Consider the following 25,162-nt stretch of genomic DNA (forward strand, 5'->3'; position numbering starts at 1 on the left):
CTCTCTTCTTGCCTGAGCAAGTAGCCATCCCTCTCTGGCAGTCTATTCCCTTGCTGTACATATTTCATTCAACTGGAACCCATCCACGTACACCCTATGAAACAAAATTTCTACAAAAATGGATAGAGACTGAAGGATATCTGCTCTTTCTTTTTTCAGAAATACAATTTAATTAATTATTCAAAACAAATAAAATATGAATTTATTACTTCATATTCATTTTATTAGCCTGAGTATGGTATCCTGAATATTTTCCATTGTCTCACTGTAGATTTTGAAGAGAGGATATATAGTACGCGAACCTTTTCTTGAGCCCTGAGCTCCATAGTACTGAATGGGAACTAGGGTTCAAGAAAAGTTTGCGTAGTATACATCTAATGGCATACTGATATGGTATTATATAGGCTATTCAATATCAGTGGCATGCTAAATTTTCTCACTTTGACAGTGACAATATCACACACTACCTTCCTTCAGAAACAGAATGATAAATGCTCAAGACAATACTGATTGAAGCAAAACAGCTGATTGAGCAGCCATCTGAATCTGAATTTAAATTGTCAAGCAAGAACACAAACAATTATAGAATGATAAAATAGAGATCACGAGATGTGTTATGAATATTTGGCTATATACCGTACTCAAATCCTTGCAGCCAACATTTTCTTTTTTTGGGCTTTCAATAATATAAGCAATACGTTAAATTTCTGGGTCCCTTAAAATCATGGGCTCCCCAAATCATATCCACCTTGACGTTACCTCTTGGGTGGCCCTCCTTCAGTCATACATGTTTTAGAACAGTTCTCATTTATCATATCAGATCAAAATCAAATCAGAATCTCTTTATTTGCAAATGAGGTGTCTACCTCGGTGACAAATGGTACACTAAAATACATTATTGTCAAGCACTAAATATTAAATTAACAAGAGAAGAAGAAATATTTCCTAGAATACAATATTATACAATTTACGCTAACAATTTTTTTCTATTAAACACACTGCTCATTCTTAATAAATTTATATTGTTTACAAAATTCTACTTATAATATCTCCTGTGGCATGTAAGGTATGTCTGATTAACTTTCTTTATTTCTTTCTTTCTTTCTTTCTTGTTCAAGAAGTCAGTAACTCCTTGGCTCAGGGGTTAAGATCATTACACAAGTGGATGTTGTGTTGTTGTTTTTTTTTTTTTGCTAGTTGCTTTACGTCGCACCGACACAGATAGGTCTTATGGCGACGATGGGGCAGGAAAGGGCTAGGAGTGGGAAGGAAGCGGCCGTGGCCTTAATTAAGGTACAGCCCCAGCATTTGCCTGGTGTGAAAATGGGAAACCACAGAAAACCATTTTCAGGGCTGCCGACAGTGGGGTTCGAACCTACTATCTCCCGAATACTGGATACTGGCCGCACTTAAGCAACTGCAGCTATCGAGCTCGGTTGGATGTTGTGTGTTGTGTAGGGTGTGATGATGGTGATGTTAACAAACGAGGTAGAAAAAAGGTGAAACTCGGTGTCAATGCATAGCCTACCCCTCTCAAATACACCATGAGGTCTGCTCAAATCTTGATGTCCCCATCCAATAGACAAATTACCACCAAAACCATCACATGCTCTCACTCCATAACACAGCGGAGAGGTTTGGAAATGAGTCAAGGGTTCTGGCACACAATCTAGAGACCGGGAATTGTATATCACCACCTCTCCTATCCTGTCGGCCAAGATTCTGATGATCAAAATTTTTTCCACCAATACGACTCAAACTACCTGTCACAATTTCAGATCACAAACAATTGTGACCACCAAGCAGGTTTTGTTTTATAAAAACTGCTGAAGCAATTCACGTGAGTTTTAAGCATACAGTCATCTTAGGTATAACATTTTGGCATTTGTCTTGATTTAAATAGGAAGATAGTAGATAAATCACTTCACTGCTTGTAGGATGACCAAGTGTAGGGTTTTAACTCGTCTGTTCTCAATTATATTTACAAGGCTCAGTGCACTTTGTTTGAAACATTAAAACATTCTAAAATTTGTTGCAAAACCAGGCTTCAAACTTGGACCAAGTGAATAAGAATAAACTATGTTTACCCTACACCACAGCAGTGGCTTATGCACTAGCCATGTGAATTGATTTTTTATGAGTGTGTAAAGATATACTGTGAAAATGTTATTGTAAATTTTATTAGCATTGATCATATAAAAAACTGGACTGTCTGATTTAGTATGTTGACTGACAGAAAAGCTCCTCTTAATTAATGTTTTCTCAAAATATGTATGTTTTATAATTAAATCTTTGTTATATTCATGAATAATATTATAATTCTAGGTTTCCCGCTGTGTAGACATTGGAAAGTATGCAATGATTGGGTCAAGCCGCAGACGATGTGTGGGTGGTGAATGGGATGGCCAAAAACCTGTCTGCTTTGGGCTCAACCAGGAGAACGACTATGCCTGTACGTATGTCAAAACAATTACAATTTACTGTTACTTAGAATAATTTTCATAATTATTCTATCTTCTGTTGTATTAAAATTGTTCTGCAAAGGATTAGAAAAAAGCTTGACTGCAAAGCATGCTCAGAATATTTTAAGCAAGCCTCAGACCTATGGGAGCCATGGAGTTCTACTTCCATCTGACAGGCGAGAGACTCCTTAGAAACAATTTGGCAAATGAAATGGAATTCAATGGGGAGCTATCAATATTAATGGGACTTACGGAAGAAAGGAAGTACAACTGGCTGAGTCAGCAAAGGGTATGTGTCTGGATGTGTTAGGAGTTAATGATATCTGGGCAAGGGGAGATAACAAGGAAGAAATAGAAGATTAGAAAGTGTTCTTAACAGATATTAGGCAGAGTGTGGCATAAGCAGTAACATCGTTTTCTGTTAAGCAGATAAATAAGTTAATGATGTGGGTAGATTTAGCAGTTTAAGGGATTAGGATGAGAATTATCTCAGTCTATTCATCATGGAAGGGTGCAAATGAAGACAAAGTTGACAAGTGTTATGAAGCACTGAGAGACATCGCAGTCAGTGTCAACAGCAAGAATAGGATAGTGCTAATGGGTGATTTCAATCTGAGAGTTGGAAATAGAACGGAAGTGTATGAAAAGGTGATGGGTAAATGTGGAGATGGTATAGAATCTAATAGGAATGGGAAGCATTTACTGGACTTCTGTGCTAACATGGGGTTAGCAGTTACAGATACATTCTTCAAACATAAAGCTATTCAATGCAACAAATGGGAGGGTAATAATAATAATAATAATAATAATAATAATAATAATAATAATAATAATAATAATAATATATATATATATATATTTATTTATTTTTTTGCGAGGGAGTGTGGAAAATCTTTCATAAGATGCTTGTGAGGGTCCGCACTCAACAAGCGTGTGGAGATTCTTACCCACTAAAAACCACACTCCCTTTTCCCACGACGTTTATCTCCGCCCCGGAAACCGCTCTCGCATTACTTCAGGGCGGATGTCGTGCTTAATGCATCTTGTGCTTCATCTTCCTTCTTCTGCTTTACTATCTGTCGTAATCGTCCAGGTCCTTCTTCTTCTGACGCAGAATATGTTCTACGTAGACTGCCACCTGGTCCCAAGATTCTCGACTTCGTAGCATTACTGACACGATCCCTTCTGGCGTCAATTCTCCGTGCATAACTTCTAAGCATCTTCTTTGTGGCAGCCAATGAACACACACAAAGAAAGTATGTGATACGTCATCGATATCACCGCAGTATATGCACACCGGACTAGTTGCTAGCCCTAGCCTATGAAGAAATTTTCGGAAGTATCCATGACCTGTCAAGAACTGTGTGAGATAGTAGTTCACTTCACCATGATTTCGGGCAACCCATACGCCCAGAGAAGGTATCAGTCTTTTTGTCCATTTCCCTCTAGAATCATCTTCCCATCTTGTTTGCCATCGTTGCATTCTGCGACTATGAGCCAAAGCCTTTGCCCTTTTCTTTCCTAGCTCTTCTTGTGTGAGCCAAATTTCTTGTCTTTCGAAGGCCAACAAGTCAATGGGAGCTACTGCTGCTACTACTAGAATTGCGGGTTATGATACTGTGCGATATGCGCAAGCAATTCGTAAAGCTGCTCTCCGTTGTACAGCCGCAATTCTTCTCCGATATTTCACAATTTTTAACGATTCAGCCCAAATTTCCGAACCGTATAGCAGTATCGATTGAACAATCGACATGAGAAGCCGCCTTTTACTAGATATCGGTCCCTTGATATTTCCCATGAGTCTGCTCAGTGCAGTCATGGTTTTCGCTGCCTTATCTGTTACCCGTTGGATGTGGTCCCAATATGTAAGCTTAGTATCAAGCATTACACCAAGATATTTTGTGCTCCTAGTTGTTTTGATGGCTATCTGTCCGATCTGCATCGGTACAACAGTATTAATCCTTTTCCTCGTCAGAAGGACAATTTCCGTTTTGTGATCTGCGAGTTCTAACTTGTGATTTATCATCCATTCTTTGACACGTCGCATCACCTGATTCAATTTAAATTGAGCCAGCTCTAGGTTACGGGTTACTATCACAGCAGCCACATCATCAGCATAACCCACAAGTTTTACATCTTCTGGCATCTCCAGCCATAACAAATCATCATACATGATGTTCCAAAGGTGTGGTCTGAGAATTGAGCCTTGTGCTGCACCAGCTGTGAGCCGTTTTCTTCTCTGACCGTCTTCCGTGTCGTATAACAATGTACGATCTTTCAAATAGTCTCGCAGTATATACATGAGATATTCTGGTAGCTTGAAAGTGTCTTCTAGAGCTTCCAAAATATCACTCCATCTTGCCGAGTTGAAGGCACTTTTAACATCTAGAGTCACAAGAAGCGTCAGTTTCCTAGAATAATGATTACCCATTTGAGCTCGTTCTGCTGTCTTCACCACTTCCTTCACAGCATCTAGCGTTGAGTGACCTCTGCGAAATCCATGTTGTTGGTCGGATAGGTCGCCAGCTAATCGGACTGCTGCTAGTATTCTCGGTTGTAGGAGCTTCTCTAAACCTTTCCCAGCAGTGTCCAGCATACATAGAGGTCTGTAACCCCCAGTTGTCCCTTTACTGATCAGAACCAATCTAGCTATCTTCCAACGAAAGCTAAAAATTCCCGCTTTCAAACAATGATTATACATTCTCAACAGCAGTTGAGGACATAATTCGACTGCCACCTTTAGTACTTCTGCTGGAATACCATCTGGACCAGGGGCTTTCTTATTTCTAAGGGAATTAATTGCTGTTATCAATTCTTCAATTGTAAAAGGTGGTACATTGTCTAGTTCTTTCTCGGCCTCATCATCAATCCTCTCTGTATGATCAGGGAATAGTATGTGTACTCTTTCTTCCATGGTGCGTGGATCCATGATAGGGCTTGGTAGCATCCCGAATTTCTTCATGACAATTTTATACCCTAATCCCCATGAATTTTCATCCACTTCATTAGACATTTCCCACCACTTGTCGGCTTTACTCTTTTTAATTGTATTTCGCAGTCTTTTCTTCATAGTCTTATACTCTACTGAGAGAGCTGCGTCGTTATGTCGTGCTCTTTGTGTCCTTCGTCTGAGTCGCAGGCATTGTTTCCTCAACTCAGCAATTTCTTCATTCCACTCAATAATAATAATAATAATAATAATAATAATAATAATAATAATAATAATAATAATAATAATAATAATAATAATAATAATAATAATAATAATAATAATAATAATAATAATAATAATAATGCAGGTATACTGGGGATTTTTTGATAATACAGACCACTATCTGATCTGTTAGTGAACCATCTCTGGACTTAGGATAGAAAAAATGAAACCTGTCTGCAGATGAATAAAGGAACAAAATCTCCAGGATGAGCAAATTAGACATAAGTAGACTGATATGGTTAGCGAAAAGTTCAAAACAATACATGATAAGCAGGTTCAGGATGTAAAAAAAGACTGGTTGGCATACATGACGCTGTTGTAGAAAGCAGGTTCAGGAAGTAGAAAAAGAATGGTTGGCATATATGACGCTGTCGTAGAAACAGCAAAGGAATGCCTAGGAATAGCTGTGTGTAAAGATCGAAAAAGAAAAGCAAACATCTTAGTGGAATTGGAAGCTTGTAAATGTAAAACAAAGGTGTTCTGAAATGGCTCCAAACAAGGACTGATGTTGATAGGCAATTGTACATACATTAAAGAAACAGAGTAAAACAAATGATTATTTGTTGAATCCAAGAAGAAGTCATAGGAAGATTTCAGTAATAACCTGGAAAGAATAGGTCAAGTGGCAAGGGAACCTTTCTGGACAGTAATAAAGAATCTTAGTAAGGGAGGGAAAAAGGGAATGAATAGCATTTTGGGTAAATGAGGCAAACTCATAGAGGTCCCAGGGAATCGCTGGACAGATGGAGGGAATATTTTGAAAATTTTCTCAACATGAAAAGAAATCTTTCTGCTAATGTCACGAGCAACCAAGCTTATGGGAAGAAGGACAATGATGTAAGTGGGATTATGCTTGAGGAAGTGGAAAGGATGGTAAATAAACTCCACTATCACAAAGCAGCAGGAATTGATGAAGTTAGACCAGACATGGTGAAATATAGTGGAAAAGCAGGGATGAATTACTTTCATAAAATAATAAGATTTGGATGGAATGTTTGCAAAGTACCTTCTGATTGTGTGAAAGCAGTAATTCCACCTATCTATAAGCAATGGAACAGGAAGGATTGCAATGACTATCATGGTATTCCATTGATTAGTATATCAGCCAAGGTTACACTGGCCTTTGGAAGGGAGAGTACGATCAGTGGTTAAGAGTAAGATGGATGAAAACCAGAGAGGTTTCAGACCACAGTATGCACCACGTAATTGAAAAATGCTATGAAAGGAAGAGACAGTTATGTTTATGCTTTGTAGATCTAGAGAAGGCATACGACAGAGTTCTGAGGGAAAAGATATTAGCATACTGGGGGATTATGGGATTCAGGGCAGATTATTAAAATAAATCAAAGGCATCTATGTTGACAACTGGGCTGCAGTGAGAATTGATGGTAGAATGAGTTCTTGGTTCAAGGTTTTTACAGGCTGTAGTCTTTCACCATTGTTGTTCATAATTTACATGGATCATCTACCGAAAGGTATAAAGTGGCAGGGAGAGATTCGGTTAGGTGGAAATGTAGTAAGCAGTTTGGCCTATGCTGACAACTTGGTCTTAATAGCAGTTGTGCTTACAGTTTGATATATTGGAACCTGAAAATGGGTGCAATGAGTATAACATGAAAATTAGCTTTTCAAGATTAAAGTGACGTCGGTAGGTAAGAAATTCAACAGAATTGAATGTCAGGTTGGAAATACAAAACTTTAAAACATAGATCATTCCAAGTATTTAGGATGTGTATTCTTCTAAGATGAAAGTATAGTAAGTGAAATTGAATCAAGATGTAGCAAAGCTAATGCAGTGAGCTTGCGGTTGTGATCTGTAAGAAAGAAGTCAACTCCCTGATGAAACTATCTTTACACGGGTCTCTTTTTATGCAAACTTTGCAGTAAGGGAGTGCAAGCTGGGTTGACTCAGGTTATCCCTTCTCTATGTCCATGGTATTCTTAGCATTCTTCATCAAGAGCAACTTTCAAACGCATCAATATGCTGATGTTCTCTATCTAATATAGCACAGGTTGCACAACTATGCAAGAAGATGGAAAACACAAGAGTCTGTAAAAGCAGATTTTGGTATTCTTCTGTCAAGTCAGATGACTTTCAACCTTTCCATTGCACAGCATCCAGTATTTATTCTTCTTTTACTTCTACCATAAATGTCCAAAATATCTTACACTATATATTCTTATACTTCATCCATGAAAGGTTGTCTGTATTCTGTAACATTATTGTATTCGTAATAAGGATAATGGAACAATGTTTTTAAATTCTTTCTTAAGACTAATAAATAAGCTTTTCAGAAGAATGAACCCCTCCTCCATGCTTACCTTACCTCATGAGAACTCAGCATCTAGGATTTCATTTGCATAATTCATTCACTTCAATCATCTCAGGCAATACTGGTAAGGGTAACCAATTTCTTGAGATCATACTGGCACCGAATACAGTAAGTTTAAAAAAAAATCAAAACCCTTAGTAAAATCCTTTCTTGCAAGAGGTATAAAACATTCTATATATTTATGTACAATGCTATAAACAGACTGTCTTCTAGGCTATTAAGCCATAGTCACATTTTGACGAGTGTCAACATTTCACCTCTTGACAGCTTGTATTGTCAGGACAGTCTGGCAGTCAGATGGCATTGACTTCTTATATAGGTAAGGATGGAAGCATTTAGTGAGATGTCCAGATTTCTAGAGAAAGGATTCCAAGGCCAGGCATGGATTTAGGGTACTTAGCAACCTGAACACAGCCCATTCTGGCACCTCCTCCCATTGTATTATTTGTGAAGCCTATAGGGTAGTAATGAAATGAAAATCAACAGCCGTTTCCAGTCATTTAACCGGGTCAGGAATGGAATGAATGAATCCCCCATCTAGCAGTGAGGATAGGAAATGCACTGGCTGCCGAAGCCTGTCGCACCCCTCTGGCGCAATGATAAGTGACTAACAGATGAACTGGAACTGAAATGTTAATGGAGAGTGTTGCTGGGATGAAAGATGACAGGGAAAAATGGGGTGCCTGAAGAAAAACCTGTCGCGCCTCTGCTTTGTTCAGCACAAATCTCACATGGAGTGACCGGGATTTGAACCACGGTATCCAGCGGTAAGAGGCCAGTGCGCTGCCGCCTGAGCCATGGAGGCTATTATAGGATAGTGATAAAATTCAATATTTCATAAGGACAGTTGATTACTGACCTACAAAATTGTCATTTGTAAGGTTAGATTATGAACTGAATTGTTAAAAATACTGTCACTTTTTAAGAATTGGTATAATAATAATACATTTTTATGACGTCAGCCTCATCAGAGGAGTTAATGAGATGAAATTAATGACACGATATATGATAGTAAGAAAGAAGAGGGTGAAACCCAGTGCCGGCACATAGCCTATTCCTGTCCCCATCTGATGGACAAATCACCATCAACAGTTTCATATGCCCTCACTCCATTTGAGCACTGCGGAGAGGTTTGAAATTGAATCCAGGCTTTTGGCACATAATCTAGTAATTAGAAATTGTATATGACCACCTCTCCTACCCTGCTGGCCAACACTCTGATGGTGAAACCTTTTTCCAGCAATGGGACTCGAACCAGCTAACCATGGTGTCGGACCATAGACTTATTGCCTTAATGATTATGGCCACAAGGCGGGCTAATAATAATAAATTATTAGTCTACATAAAACCACATGCCATTCGAGCACTTACCAAGGCCAAACTGCTGCTTGAAGCAGATTCTGAGTACTGTAAGCCAGACTCTGTTTAACTGCAGGCCATTTTCCTTGTGGATGAAGTTATTGGAATGCTTCTCTTCATTGTAACATGTAAAAAACTGGAAGTGGTACCCAGCACATCGGTTTCTTTGAATCTTTTGTCATGTTCCAGATGACCATATTCTCAGTGTTTTAAATTTCTGTTTAATTGCTTGCATATTCCCTACCATACGAAAATATGAAAAAGGCATGAAATACATCAAAATATACTTAATTTATAATATTATTACAATACCGTATTAATGAGACAGCATACATTTAGAGAAGTGACAAAATTGGTGCAAAGTAACTCTGTTCAAGTTATAATTGTTAAATATGTGATTTTATAATAATGTGATAGTGATAATTATTTATACAATGTAGTAAATATTTTAATTTTAATTAATTGATTAATTAATTAATTAATTAATTAGTTAATTAATTCATTAACATTAGAATATTATTCCTTCATAGAACAGTAATAAGAAACACGTTGTAGCAAACTTTGCACTCCCAAAATTATGGCATCCTAGGCCCTGGCCCATTGGACCCGTTTATAAATCAGCACTGTCTAAGGCCAAGCTACTGTCTGTTTCCGAATACTGGAAGTCAGGATCGGTTTAACTGCAGGCCATTTTCCTTGTGGATGAAGTTATTGGACTGCTTCTCTTCAATGCAAACGAGCAAAATACTGGAAGTGGTAGCCACCAAATCAATTTCTTTGAATGTTTTTATCACGTTTCAAATGATCACATGCTCAGTTACAGCAAATTTCTCTGGTTAGTTCAGATGACTGTGATGCTTGTGCTCCTTTAATCTGCTGTTAGCATTGGGCTTGGTAGTTTACTGCTGGTTACTATATCTTCTCAGAACATGGCATGTATTAAAGCCAGATCCTGGTTGAACATACAGTAACTTTCGAGTATTTTTGTAACAGTGGTAAAGACACTATTGATTCTATGGTGACTGAGTCAGAAGTGGTTGATATGAAAGGTATATAGCAGGGGTTTCCAAATGGTGGTCCATGGACCACATGCGGCCCTCAAGGCCATATTTTGCAGCCCATGAGGGGTTTAAAAAAAGAATATTTAAGAAATGTGAAGAAATATTTCATAGCTCGTTCAAAAATGTATTAATTTGTATGACCTTTATAGATCCAAGTCAGAACTAATTCAGCCTTTAATATTATTTCCTGTTTTTAAGTATTTGAATAGATTATTTTTGATTTCAAATAATTAAAATCCAAACTTCAGCAGAGAATGAGCCCTCACAAATGCCAGTGCTAGGTCTTAACCATTATAAAAATGGCTATGGGATCTGTACTAAATCTTGAACACCATGCCAACCTCATTGTGGACATTTTATACAATGAAGCATGCAATGAATACCAAGAAATGATTTAATTGCCATTGATGTAAGAAGCAATTTCAATTCCTCATTGTTCTCTACTTTGTGGTACTGGCTGCACACTCGAAGAAATATTCAGGGAAGTTTGTCTTTAGGTTGGTATTTTGTTTCCTTTTTGCCATTTGTCAAATATTAATTCAAATAAATTGACATTGTTGGGCACTCATCCAAATTCAATTGTCCTGGGTATAATAGTGTTTATTTTTAATTTCACTCTTTTATGCAGTTGTACATAAAATAGTGTTTTAAGCAATTAAAATTATTAAACCTTAATTTCAGTTGAACTGTGCATATTATTCCATACTGGTACCTCTGTTCTATTTGCAGAATTTTACAAAAATTGGCCTATTATTAAAATGGGTCCACAATCATGCCTAAGGTTTCCAATTTGTAGAGGCTTTAGGGCCACATTGACTGTATATAAGATATATTTACAGTGGATTGGAGTTTTCCTTTGGGCAGTGTGAAGTCTGGAAGGCTTGTAAAATATATTCCCTGTTGTAACCATTCACTAGTCATGGAAAGATGATCAATTTTCTTAGGGTAGAGATGAAGTTCACATAACCTTTTGGTCTTACTATAATTATTGCTCACTTCTCCTTGGGATGATATATACATACAGGTTTTCTAGAGATGGAGTCAGAAATGTGGCAGCCATATATTCTTACGAGAAAATCCAACATTGGTGATTCACCATAACTTTCTTCATCAGTAAGTGTATTAAACACCACCCCACAGGAAAGACACTGTTCATAGGCAGTGGTTGAGGGAGCTGTTATACCAGCAATGTAGTAAAGAGCATTATTCAGTGGTTCTCTGGTAAACAGTAATACCACATACCACATCGAAACCAGTTTTAATCTTGGTGTTATTTATCTTCAACTGTTGAGATTATCACATGAGAAGCTCAGAATTATTGATGGAATAATTTGTATGCCCAATGTGATATTATAGTAGTAGCTCCAAATTCTCAGCTACGCCATAAGTTGAAGAATCAATTACACTGAATATCAAGAATACATTTTTAACACTCGTCAAGAAAAGACCATGGCCTGATAGCCCAGAAGATAATACCTATATCATCACAATGTTTTTCTAAATGTAGAGATGCTTTGTCACAGTATGTGTCTATATTGGTACCATAATTGTTTGTAGTAGTCTAAGTTCTGTTTATCATCTTCTTTTATAGTGTGGAATTATACTAATCTATGAAACAACAGTGCCATCTATTAATATCAAGACTAAAAGAAGAACTTAAAAAAATTCAGTGCCTGTGTAACATTGATATAAGAGGTCTCTCAAAAAGAAACTGACAATCAAAAAGAGAAGTGTGTGAGTGCTTAATAAGAAGTAGTTTCTTCTTTAGGTATGAGTGTACTAAGGATATTATGTTTATCTGAAGAGTCTGTGTGATTGTATGCTCCCATATAGTGCATTAAAGCTCATGTTAATGGTAAAAGAAAGGATATCCTATAAATAGTAAAGTTCCAAAAATTCATAAATTGTAGTTACAATATACAGCATGTTCATGAGGCAAAACTTAAATAAGGTCAGGCAAATTTTATACAATCATAAATTGTAAATTTAAAAAATAACTTGTTTTGAAAGAACACATCATTCTTTGTACTGTATAAATCATCCAGCACCGGAAAAATGTTATCAACAGTTGTAAAATGAAGTCATAAATGTAATTTATATACATTCACTGATCAAAAGTTCTCATATACCTCTAAATGTCACTACAACCACTGCTGCTGCTGCTGCTATAAAAGGCAGCAGAGGGCTTTATGAGATGGTTGATAAAAAAGGTAGCATAAGAAAGCTTAGTGTCTTTGAATATGGAATGGTTCTTGGTTGCCACATCAGGAAGCTGTCAGTCAGGACTATTTTGACTGTCATGGATGTGATTCTGAAACTGAAAGACACAATCACAAAAAAACAATGGCAGGGTAGGCAATGTGTGTTAACCAACAAGGACCATCGAGCATTGAAGAAGGTGGAACAGGAAAATCGCATAACATTGTGCGATGCCATCACCCATGAATTGCACAGTTAATACCATGGCTGTGCTCTGAAATATATGAGGACTGGGGTTCATGGCTTGGGCACCTGCTCAGAAATTGCACATTTTTCCAGTGAATGCTAAACACTGTATTCAGTAGTGTAAAAAGCACTACCACTGGTATGTGGATGACTGGAGTTGCATGATTTGGAGTGATGAATCACACTAGAACATATGGGAGTCAGATGGGAGGGTCTGGGTGTGGAGAATGTCAACCTGTACAACTCCCTCAATGAAATTTGACAGAAGGGGAGAGATAGTATTGGGGTGTTTTCATAGAAGGAACTTTGTCCTCTAAAAATACTAAAGAGCAGGTTAAAAGCAAAAGGATAAAAGGACATTTTGAACTATCTGTGTGTTGTCTAAAAAACAACAGTTCGGAGAAAACGTCTGTGTGCTTCAGCATGATAATGTTTCCTATCATGATGATGATGATGATGATGATGCTTGTTGTTTAAAGAGGCCTAAAATCTAGGTCATCAGCACCTAATGTAATGACAATTTAAAAGTCCAAAACTCATCCACTGACCGGAATTCAAAATGTGATGATGAAGAATGAATGGATGAACATGAATTTAAAATAATCAGTGGATCCAACTCATAATACTGAAAGTTAAAAATAATTCCAAAATTAATCCACTGACTAGAATTCAAAAAGAGATGATGAACAATGATTAACTTAAAACAATCAGTAGATTCGACCCGCAATGCCCCACCTTCCCAGAAACTATCTTAAAACAATACAGATGTATATATTGACCAAGGGGCTGCTACCAGAGCACAATCCTGAATTGATGCTGCTTGTTGTCTAAAGGGGTCCAAAATCCAGATCAACGGCCCCTCATAATGGTACTTATCGCTAGGAAAGTAAGAACCATGGTATTTCTCATGTAGCGGTACTAATCATAAAGTAGACTCACGGTGTTTCTCACATTATGGTGCCACTCATAGGCAGTGCAAATCCATCATGTACACATAGGTGTACTAATCACAGGGACTCGTACCATCCTGTGGTGTTCCTCACGTAGTGGGTAATAATCACAGGGAACCCAGACCCAATCACAGGCAACGCAAACCCATGGGGCTGCTCATATAGTGGTACTAATCATGGGTACTGTAAAACTAATACTGATTCACCCTCTGTTGCTACTAATCACAAATCTATTGTGTACCTAACATAGTGGTACTACTCGCAAGTAAAGGCGGGCCATGGTGTTCCTCATGTGATGGTACTAATTACAAGTAGTCTCATGGTTCTAATTCAATCATCCCTTGGTTGCTTAATGGCCTCTTACGACAGACAGGGGATACCATGGGTGTATTCATCTTCATCCCCCAGCCACAGGAGTTGAGTGTTTGGTCCGCGAGAGCTATTTTCTTTCGCTTAAGTCCACCGGCAAGACGGTTAGGACCCCTCTATCCACCACCTGCGACGCGCCACGTGGGAGTATCCCCTCTCCGCCTGCTACACCAGCGTAGTAGGTTTGATGTTCCCTATCATAAAGTGGGGTCTGTTCATAAGTGGTTTGTAACAATAAGCTTTCAGAAATGGACTGGCTAGCCAGAGCCCTGACCTCAGTCCTATCGAACACCTCTAGGGTGCACTAGAATGGCAACTTCGCTCCAGACCCCAACACCCCTTAACTGTAAATATGCTTGCTACAGTGCTGCAGGAAGAATGGTCAGCTGTTTCTCTAGAGACATTGTATCACCTCATAGACAGTCTCCCCCAAGGAGTTCATGCCAAGACCCACCGCATGTCCATTACTGGCCCTCTCAGGAACACTTGGAAGAGAGTTTTGAGTTATTATCCAGATATTTCTGAGCTTCCTCATGCCATGTTGATGCGCACAGCTCTGCACAGCTTCATCTGTCAGCATTAATTCAAACTATGAATCTCTGAGCATGCCCTACTAGATCTTTCTTGAGTGATGCATTAAGTCAGCCATGTTCTGAGTGGTGCCACCTTCTACAGCCATACTAAGAAACTCATGCTCTCCTCCCTGTCTGTCTGTCTATCATCATAAATATCAACAAGTGCACTTAAACAGTTCATCTAAAATGTGCTGGAGCCCCATCATCAATAAATGGCATGGTTCCTCTTATTGCCAGGGTCTGGAAGAGTGTTCTCAATAAATTTTCTGTAGATATTCTGTTGAAACATTTGAGCCGCTGTTTCGCAAGTTATCATAATCAATCGTATCGCTAGCCTTTGTAGAGAGATGGCATCCTAAGAAGAAGACATTGCCTATTGCCTATAAGACGTGCTGGCAGAATGTGTAGAGCCACCAGAGAGAGTCACCTTCAACACCAGCCTGCACATCGATTTTGAATTACTGCTGGTGTCTAGCATGAATTGACAAGGAAGATTTCCATCAGCCCACAAATGTTGTCATAGGATATAAACTTGATGGTTTTGATCCATATTGAATTGTGATCACAATAATAATTATTATTAAATTAATGTTGTGTGGTCCACCTTTTTTTCAATACTATATTATGCAATATTATTGAATTACATTACTAAACTAGGGACTAGTTTCAGCCTTGGTTGGCCATCTTCAGCCTTAATGTAATACATCTAATAAATAAACAAATTTAAAAACACACAACCTTAGTGGTGTGTGGTGTATTGGTGTGTGCCTCATACTAACCTTAGACTAACCTTAGTGGTGCCTATGGTTAGTATGGTTAATAAGTTTAGTATGAGGCACACAACAATACACCATGCACCACATGCTGCAACGAGAGGTCAACTTCATGGACACTGCAATGAATTGCAAATTTATACCAGCCACAAATTAAGAATGTGTCAGTTTTAACCATATCTTCATGTGCCAGCCTGACAATGTCCAACAATATTTCAGTATGATTTTAACAAGCACTACAGGAACATTTCATTTTATTTTGATGTGGAAACACAATCTAGCAGTTCTGCGTCAGCTGGTGGTTATTTACAGTGGCATCCAGTGGCTTGCATACTGCTAACACCACTCAAGTAGATTTGGTGATTGATGATCTGACTACAGAATCAACATTTGCCAGTTCCCGTTTTTCAGTTGAAATTGTAATGATTAGCAGTGATGGAACTAACAGTTCTATGAATATCAATACAAGAAAGAGTCTAGATGAGAAGCATACTCCAGATGCTAAGAATTTAGAGCCTAATTTATTTTTCAGATTTTTCACCTAGTCATCCCAGATTTTAATGTTAATTGTGTATTTGTACATTAGTTTTCATGTCAGTTCTGTGTTTTTACATTTGTTTATTTATTAGATGTATACATTAAGGCTGAAGATGGTTAGCCAAAGCTGAAACTAGTCCCTAGTTTAGTAATGTAATTCAATAATATTCATAATATAGTATTAAAAAAAAGGTAGACCATACTACATTAATTTAATATATTATTATTGTGTTCGTGGAGTATCCTCTATGATGCCTTCATGCAAGATTTAAGAAATGCTATAGCTAATTCTGATTCTGAATATCCTTCAACAGCCTGAATAATGTGTTCTTTTTGACTAGGCATACAAATGACTCTTGGTCTCCCTCAATCTACAGTTTGTGGTGCTAGAGATCTTGTCTCAGCAACTTCATAATAAACTGTAGAAAAAGTTCCATGGTTTGGGTGTTTTCAGTCTGGGAATGCCAACTGATACAGCTGTGCTACCTAGTATCCACTGCCATTCATACAACCATACATGATAATCATATCTGCCTACTCATGAAATGAATATCCTGCCATTAGTTAGGCACTCAAATGTAACCAATCTACAGGACAAGTCAAATATATGAAACAGTCTAATAATGAATGTACACAGGCCTCTTTGGCTGCAATAATCATTAGATTGATTTGTATCAAAAACATCACTTGACTGTTAGTTTGTACCACTTCCAAACATGCTTTACTATTGCCACAAAACATACCAAACCAGTTCGTTATCTTTCAATAATAACTCACAAAACCAGGCATTTATATGTTTTCTTGTTATAGTATGATGAACTTACCCCTCAGTTTGTTCCAGCATTTTTTTAAACATTTTTTTGCATCCTTTGTAACGATTCAAGATGATCTAACATCAAATTTTGATGCAGTCAACATATTATCATCATAAAATTACAAGAACTCAACTTCTGAGTCACATTACAATGTATCATTACATTATAAAATCCATTCAAGCATATAACTTGATTAATAAATTCTACATGTTCTGTTTAAGACTCCGCTCTTCTACAATACCTAAGAAGGTTTGTACAAAATGGCAGGCAGGCATAAGTTACAACTAGCACCTGGATTTTCTGAAAATGTGTATGTGCATATGTTAAGGGTTTTTGATGCTATTGCATAATATTCTAAACATAACAGCATACCGTACTGGTACTAGTTTAATATTAAAAATCTTAAACAAAATTGGTTTTGCCTATGTTTAGGACATCCCATACTAACAGGAAAAGCATGCTATTTTCTACTCTGCATTGCGGCACTTTACTCTTATGCTGCCAATACAAGCACGCAACTTGGGTGGAAGGGAGGGGGTTGGATTATTCTGCATTCCTTTCATCATGCCATTGGTCAGTCTTGTGAGGAGTCCCATCAGTTAATGTGTTACTTATTTCTTTTGTAGTCTGCATCTCATTTAAGTGTTCATTTGCTAAATCCCTAAAGAAAAGAGTAGCAGGAAATGTTGAATATCATCGTTGCACCTGAATAATATTGTCGCAGAAATACTGACCCACAACACACAAGAGTGAGAATTCTTTTAATATACTCGCACAATATTGAACCTTAGATGACAGAACATTACCAGCCAAAGTTCTAAGCTGAAATATTTCACACAACGGTTTTTCCAGTCACGAGGACAATATATCAGTGGGTATAATAGTTGCTGTTCAACAGATGGTGTCACTATGTACCATCAAGTCCATTCAAGAGAAGTGAAATGTGTAAGAATTTCAGCTTGAACAACATTCAAACACGACTGCACATATTACAGCGAAAAAAAAGGGAGGAAGGCTAGTGCACAAGAACTACTTCTTACAAAGGTCAAATCCAAGTTCTCTGTTAATACATTTTCAGCTGACTTTTGCAAGTTTTAGTACAAACAACGTTCTATGAAATAAAGTAAGTAATCCAAGTTTGTGAACATTTCTGGAAAAATATTGCTTAAATCAAAAATTTACAGATAAATCAACTCTTAGGATAAAATTACAGTAAATGATTTTAAAGTGTAAGTTATATTTCTTTAATCGTTTTGCATTTTTTAAGCATTTTTAGTGGATAAAGATTAGGGCCATAGTCATGACACATACAACTGAAACTACAAATATTTTGCAAAATGTCAGTCAAAATGAATTTATGAGATAGAGTGAGATGAAAACAACTTATTTATTGAGTAATTTAATTTTGAATGTTATCTCTAATCTTTCAAAGTCCATCTTCACCCACACAGGGAGCTTTGAAAAGTACAATTATTCAATCTCAAACAGTAATTGTTAACTTTTGGTTTTGATGAAAAATATGTAACAACTTTACCCCATAAAAGTGAATAAAGCCCACCCTTTACATCAAGATCGGACTAATATCATGTAATGTGGTCAGTAAGATATGGATCTGTCTTACCTCTGCATGCCTGCAAGAGATTATGGAGACCTTGAAAGCTACATATTTAATGCGTTGACAACTATGAGACCCGCTGTTGGATCTCTTGACACATTGTATATAATGGAGCCTCACTGTGCCTCGTTCACAGATTATGCTTTCATACTTTCTGGTTCATCTGTACAGAAGGCGAACTAACTTCATATGATGTGGGACATGCAAGGGGTACATAGAAAGTAGGACAATTAAGAAATCATTGCACATGAATGATCCTAAAGACTTTTATATGGAAAAATATGTACATAAATAATAGAAGATATTATTTGACCAGTTGTTCAGTATTTTAGGGTACATAAGTAGCCTCAGATAAATAATGAATGTGAAAAAGTTCTACAATTTGTACCCAGTTACATTTACCCATTTATTTGGTTCTGTGTTTCTTCCATTGTAGTTTGTTTCCACCAATATAAAATTAATGATTTCATTACTAATTAGACCTTTGAGTATCTTCACAACAATACCTTTGATTGAAAAAACAAGAATCCATAAAGACTTCCAGTTTCAGTAAGGTCGCCAGTGGGTTACAGAGTGTGTGCCAATCCTGTGCATTGCTTGTGAATGATGAGATCTGCCAAGATATTACAGTACCTAATTTATATCCATTAAAGTTCAGGTATCCCTGAAATTTTACTTTGTTCCTAATGAATAAATTCTGAAAAGAATGTGTTAAGAAAAGCCCTCTGCCTATTAAGAACCTCATGGATCAGACTTGTGTACCAACCCACCAACACCGGCTTCTTTGTCATGGAAGTAGTGAAGATCAATGTCCTAAAAAATACAGCATGTGAAGCTCATGCCAGGAAGAGGGAGCGACAGGCAGCAATCATAGATCCAGACTTTCATCTACCCAAAAACTGAACACCATGGTGCAACAGCCCCGATAGGTCATGGCCTACTAAGTGACCGCTGCTCAGCCCAAAGGCCTACAGATTATGAGGTGTTGTGTGGTTAGCACGACAAATCCTCTTGACACGTTTTTCTTGGCTTTCTAGACCGGGGCCACCATGTCACCATCAGACAGCTCTTCAATTGTAATCACATAGGCTGAGTGGACCTCGAACCAGCCCTCAGGTAGAGGTAAAAATCCCTGAACTGGCCGGGATTTGAAACCAGGGCCTTCAGGTAAGAGGCAGGCATGCTGTCCCTACACCACAGGGCTGGCGTGACTTTCATCTATCATCTGCTCTAAATACAGGAAAATGGAAGGAATTGAACTTTGCACTGAAGTAAATGTTCAGAAGGACTTCCCTGGCTTCTTTTATACAGTAAAAAGTGTCCAAAATATACAGTAACTGTGGAGTAGAAATTTGAAATTTGAAGTGGTACTTTTGGCAGTGCAGTTTTCTCAACAGGAGATGTTAGAAATGTCCTCCTGTGGCCTGTAGTTACCACATACAAGTCTTGTTGGAATCAGCCCTCTTGAATCTTACGCTCATTGAGTTGGGCTCCAAAAGGCTCCAGAATTTCAGTATGGTAACATTCTGTGTTGGTCGTGGCATGGAAAAAATTTGGCCCAATAACATACTGCTGACTTAAGACACACCATACCCTGACCTTCCGATCCTGTAGAGGCACTCGTGAGCATTGTCAGTGCTTTAGACATGAGTTTTCTGACTGTTAATGTACTCGGATAAATGAAACCACCATATTATTCCTAAATTTTCTCAACAATGAACTACACAGTTACTTCTTGGACACTCTGTAAAATCTGAAACAAAAAAGGATATCACCAGGCATCAACTCAATACTTCTGTACTCTCTGTGGATGGCTCATCAGTACCAGATGTTAGTCTGCTATGCAAGGAAGAATTCTCTAGCATTTTATGCAAAATATAAGAACTTCACAAGATTATTCCATATTTTGCACACTGATTCTTCTCTGCATAGTGTGCTTATTAAATCTTAACAAAGATAACCCTTTCAAGTTTTAGACCCACTGTAACAGCACCTCAAGCGACCTTCTCATGATGGCTGGCTTACTTCAGCTTGCTCAGGCTGTATAAAAGAAACGAAATTTGTATAATAAAGAAAAGCAAAGCATTATTTTTAAAAGAGAAGGCAAAGCTGATTAATAATTAAGATCAAGGTTCTTTTTTATTTTTCCGAAGTGTAATATGGGCCCATCAACATATCAATAAGAGGTAGGGAGAAGGTGAAACCTGGTGTCAGCACTTTGCTTACTCCTGTCAAGTAACACCAAAGGGTCTGCTTAAAGCTTAACTTCGTCATCCAATGGACAAATCACCATCAACGGTGTCATAAAAACACTGTGGAGAGATCTGGAATTGAATTCAGACTTTTGGCATACAATGTAGTGATTAGAAATTGTAGTGACATTTTTCCCACCAACAGGACTCAAATAAGCCAATCACAGTATTATACCATAAAGACTTGACACCTAACCAAATATGGCCACCAGGTGGGCTTGTTTGGAATTAATGCCAGTCCATTATTCCCGTATTCTTAACTAGAGTACACAGTTTCAGTAAGTCTATGTTTGATTCCTTTGGTTCTGTGATCACAGTATATTCCCAAGTATGTTGTACTTTTTGCAGCCAGAGCCGCACATGTGAGGATGACGTTTTTATATTAGTGCAGAGAGTCAACCAATGAATTCCATTATCAGTAAAGGGAGAGAAACACAGAGCTGGATGGGTAGTTTCTATCTTCTTCTTGCGTAGTCAGCCTTCTAGGTTACTCTTTATAATTCACATTTTATTTAAGTGTCATCACAGGGTTAACTTTAAGAAAGAAATACCATTTTGGTTTCAAAGAATGCAAAAGTTGTCTTATGAGGCCAGATAATAACAGAAGATAAGATACAACAGAAATAAAAGTAAACATGCTACATTTTTACCAACTCCCGGAAGAAACAGAGTAATGTGGTCAAAAGTAGTGAAGAGGTTCAGTGATATGGAAAGCAGGAATGAGGAAATGAAGAATCAGCACATAATGTAAGTCTTAATGTTTCAGTTTGATTCTTCTCTTTGTCAAACGTGTTTCATCACTTACTCACGAGTTGCTTATTTCACTTTCAAACAATATTGCTATTGTTGTACACTCCGACTCACTCACTTCCATAGCACGCTTATTAGAGTTAAACACAAGTGTTTAATTTCTTACCAGGAAGCGCTGATATCCAACGTAGTATCAACAGTTGGAGAGAAAATTTCACCTGCCCCAGCTTTTGCCTGGTTGGTCTATAAATGACTGATAGAATTTGCTGTGAGTTGATTTGCATGACAATTGAACTGTACACAAGTAATCTACTCTAATTCAAACATCTATGCCACTGTAAATGTTAAAAGTATCCTTGGAAAATTAGGTGAAAGGGAATAACAAACAATATATTTAAAGGTTCATATGTAACATAGAACTCAATGGGAAACCTAAAACCTTGACATTTTCAGTGAGTAATGTCATTTTAATCATATATCAAAATGAGTGGATTATCTACAAGGATCAGTTTCTGAAGGGAGAAAAATTTGAAGTCAAACAAAACTATTGGTAATATACTGTATATGATTTTAACAGACAAAATGACTGAAGCTGATATCATTGAGGCACTTGTGCCTTCCCATTGACAGAAACTTACTCATAAAATCATGATCCAAAACAGAATGTAACATGATTGTAGCCTGCTTTACACTTATAACAGCACTACCCAGCAAGCTCCTAGTTTTCAGTAATCAGCTGACCTTGGTAAGATCGAACCTATGATATAGCACAAGTAGCTGGCATCCTAACCACTTGACCATTGGTGCCCGCTAACAACCAGTAACCCCTGGGCCTTTCCATATCTGTTGTAGGCTCTATCTCAACCAAGTTCCACAGATCTTTCCCTTTCTCTTCCTTGTGCACAAGACAACAAACTAATACCATTACACACTTCTGGAGATAAATACATAAAATACGAAGTGTAATGCTGGAAGCGATGTTAGTAAAGAATGTAGCAATAAGATTCAAAAATCTGTAAATAATGTTGTCATTTCTCTTTAAGCTGCTGCTGAGCTTAGAGTGATTTTTTAATATTCATATAAGACATAGACTGGCAGAAAAAAAAATCCAAACAACAAGAAGGGGTTGTGCTAGATTAACGAACATTGGTAGGCATGTTTATACAGCTGAAAGGTGTCCCTGGTTCAAATTTCCTGCAAATTGCATTAGCATGACACTAGTAGCAGCCCCATGATGTTGCACATCAGGTTTGCTTTAAATACGGACTGTACTGTGCGAGAGCGTTAGTTACCTTTGCGATTGGACAGAGTGACTGTGAATGGGTCAAGAATGCCTTTACGATGACAAAGAGGCCAGTATCAACAGCTCACTGCAGCTGAACAAGGCCGTATAATAGGGCTACGTGAAGGTGGATTTTCCTCCCGTGCTATTGCAAAATGACTTGGCAGGAATGTCTCCACTGTGCATGTGTGCTGGCAGCAGTAGTCACGATAAGGTACGCTCGCAAGAAGACCGGGCTCCAGACGTCTCCGTGGCACCACTGAGAGGCTGTGGCTCAGTGGACTGCATCTGCAGCAGCAATTCAAGACGCAGTTGGCACCACAGTGTTGCAACGAACTGTTTGAAATCAGTTATGTTAAGTACAGCAGCGAGCCGGACACCCTGCAGCGTACATTCCATTTACCCCAGACCACCACCATCTGCAACTTCAGTGATGTCCCAATCGTGAGTGCAGTGGAGGATGGAGTGGAGGTCCATTGTGTTTTCCAATGAAAGCGTTTTCTACCTTGGTGCCAGTGATGGCCGTGTGTTGATTAGAAGGAGGCCCGGTGAGCACCTACATTCCACCTGTCTGCGGCATCGACACACTGGACTTACACCGGGAATTCTGGTCTGGAGCGCAATTTCCTATGACAGCAAGAGCACTCTCATGGTTATCCCGCAAACCCTGACTGCAGATGTGTACGTCCATCTGGTGATTCGACCTGCTGTGCTGCCATTTTTTAACAGCACACCCAGGGGTGTTTTCCAACAGGATACTGCATGCCCCCATGCCACTGTTGTAACCCAATGTGCTCTACAGAGTGCTGACATGTTGCTTTGTCCTGTTCAATCTCCTGTTCTGTCCCCAATCGAGCATGTATGGGACATAACTGGACAACCACTCCAGCATCATCCGCAACCGGCATTAACCGTCCCTGTATTGACCAAACAAGTGCAACAGGCATGGAACTCCAACCCACAAGCTGACATCCAACACCTGTACTACACAATGCATGCATGTTTGCATGGCTGAATTCAACAGTCAGGCAATTACATCGGTTACTAATGGACCAGCATGGCACATTTGTGATGGCTTTTCTTACGCGGATATTAACCTGTAGTCTTGTACCTTTAATAAATTAAATATATTACCTTGAAAAATATACTGCCAAAATTTCCGTAATCTACATTCCTTATTTCATGGTGTTTGGATAATTTTTTTCTGCCAGTGTAATTCGTAAGCACCTTTCAAGGTGTATACAGTACTTCCTGCAATTCTTCAGAGTAAAAAGATTTTAATTCAGTCAGTGCCTTCTACAGACACAATCGGCATTCCTGTCTTCTACAGATATTTTGGCTCTCCCCTCATCAGTCCCAAGTATTCTAGATCCATTTCTTCTCAGCCCCCAACAAGCTTGTTTCTGCTTCCCAGCTTTATTAGGAGGTTAGGCTCTACACTCATTGAGGGGCCATCTTGTCTTGTTGTGGGAAGTGTAGGATAAGAAGACAGCCAGACAAACAAAAGAAAAAGGAGAAGACAAACTGACAAAAATGCATACAGATGGTTAAAGAATAGGAACACAAGATAAATACAAAAGGGGGAAAGGAACCCAATTGATCAATATAAGAAGATGAGGGAAAAGAATAAACAAGGGCAATTCCAGTCATATATACTGTAGATGACTTTACAATTCTGTCAGAGTCAATAGAGGAGGCATGGAACCAGACTGGCCAGTTCCAGGAACAAGCAAGTAAGACAGACCTAAGGATTTCCTTTGAGAAGACCCAGTACATGATCACATCAAAATAGCACCCAGATGGATGACAGTAGAGGCAGAAAGGATTCAGAAAGTGGATAAATTTAAATATCTTGAAGAGTGGATGGACAACATCATGTCGGAAAAGGAGGCACTAATATTGAGAATCAACAAGATGAACTTGATGTACACACTAACTCTGACCACCGACAACAAGAAGATGATCTCAATCAATGCAAAACTCAGACATTACCAAGCAGTGATCCATTTGGAAGCCTTGTATGCTGCTGAATGTTTGAACCTGACAAAAATAGGATTGGTTAAGAAGTTGGAACTGATGGAGAGAAATATTCTGAGGGAGGGTACTGGGACCCCACAGAACAGAGGATGGATCATACAGGAAGAAAGGAAACCAAGAATTATTGTACCGCAGAACAAAAAAGAAATCTCAGAGGAGAGCCATGTTGTATGTAAATACCTACAGAATGAACCCAGGAAGACTGACCAACAAGTAATAAGGTTTTTTGAGACTAGATAAATGATGGTGTACTGGCTTCAGGAGGTGTGAAATATGGGAATAAAAGGAACAGAAATCAGCAACAAAGAAGTTTACAAATCAAGAATCATGAAC

At 38.2% G+C, this 25,162-nt stretch overlaps 1 protein-coding gene across 1 annotated transcript in view; it reads left to right on the top strand.

Annotated features, from left to right (window-relative positions):
- Positions 1 to 25,162, top strand: part of Hasp (Hig-anchoring scaffold protein) — a 1,448,565-nt gene that overhangs the window by 1,373,948 nt on the left and 49,455 nt on the right. Inside the window, exon 19 of the mRNA XM_068228385.1 lies at positions 2,326 to 2,452. Within this exon, the coding sequence (XP_068084486.1) occupies positions 2,326 to 2,452 (127 nt within the window). The remainder of the gene's footprint in view (positions 1 to 2,325; positions 2,453 to 25,162) is intronic.

This window comes from Anabrus simplex, chromosome 6, assembly GCF_040414725.1.
Source record: "Anabrus simplex isolate iqAnaSimp1 chromosome 6, ASM4041472v1, whole genome shotgun sequence".
In the NCBI taxonomy this organism is placed as follows: Eukaryota; Metazoa; Arthropoda; class Insecta; order Orthoptera; family Tettigoniidae; genus Anabrus; species Anabrus simplex.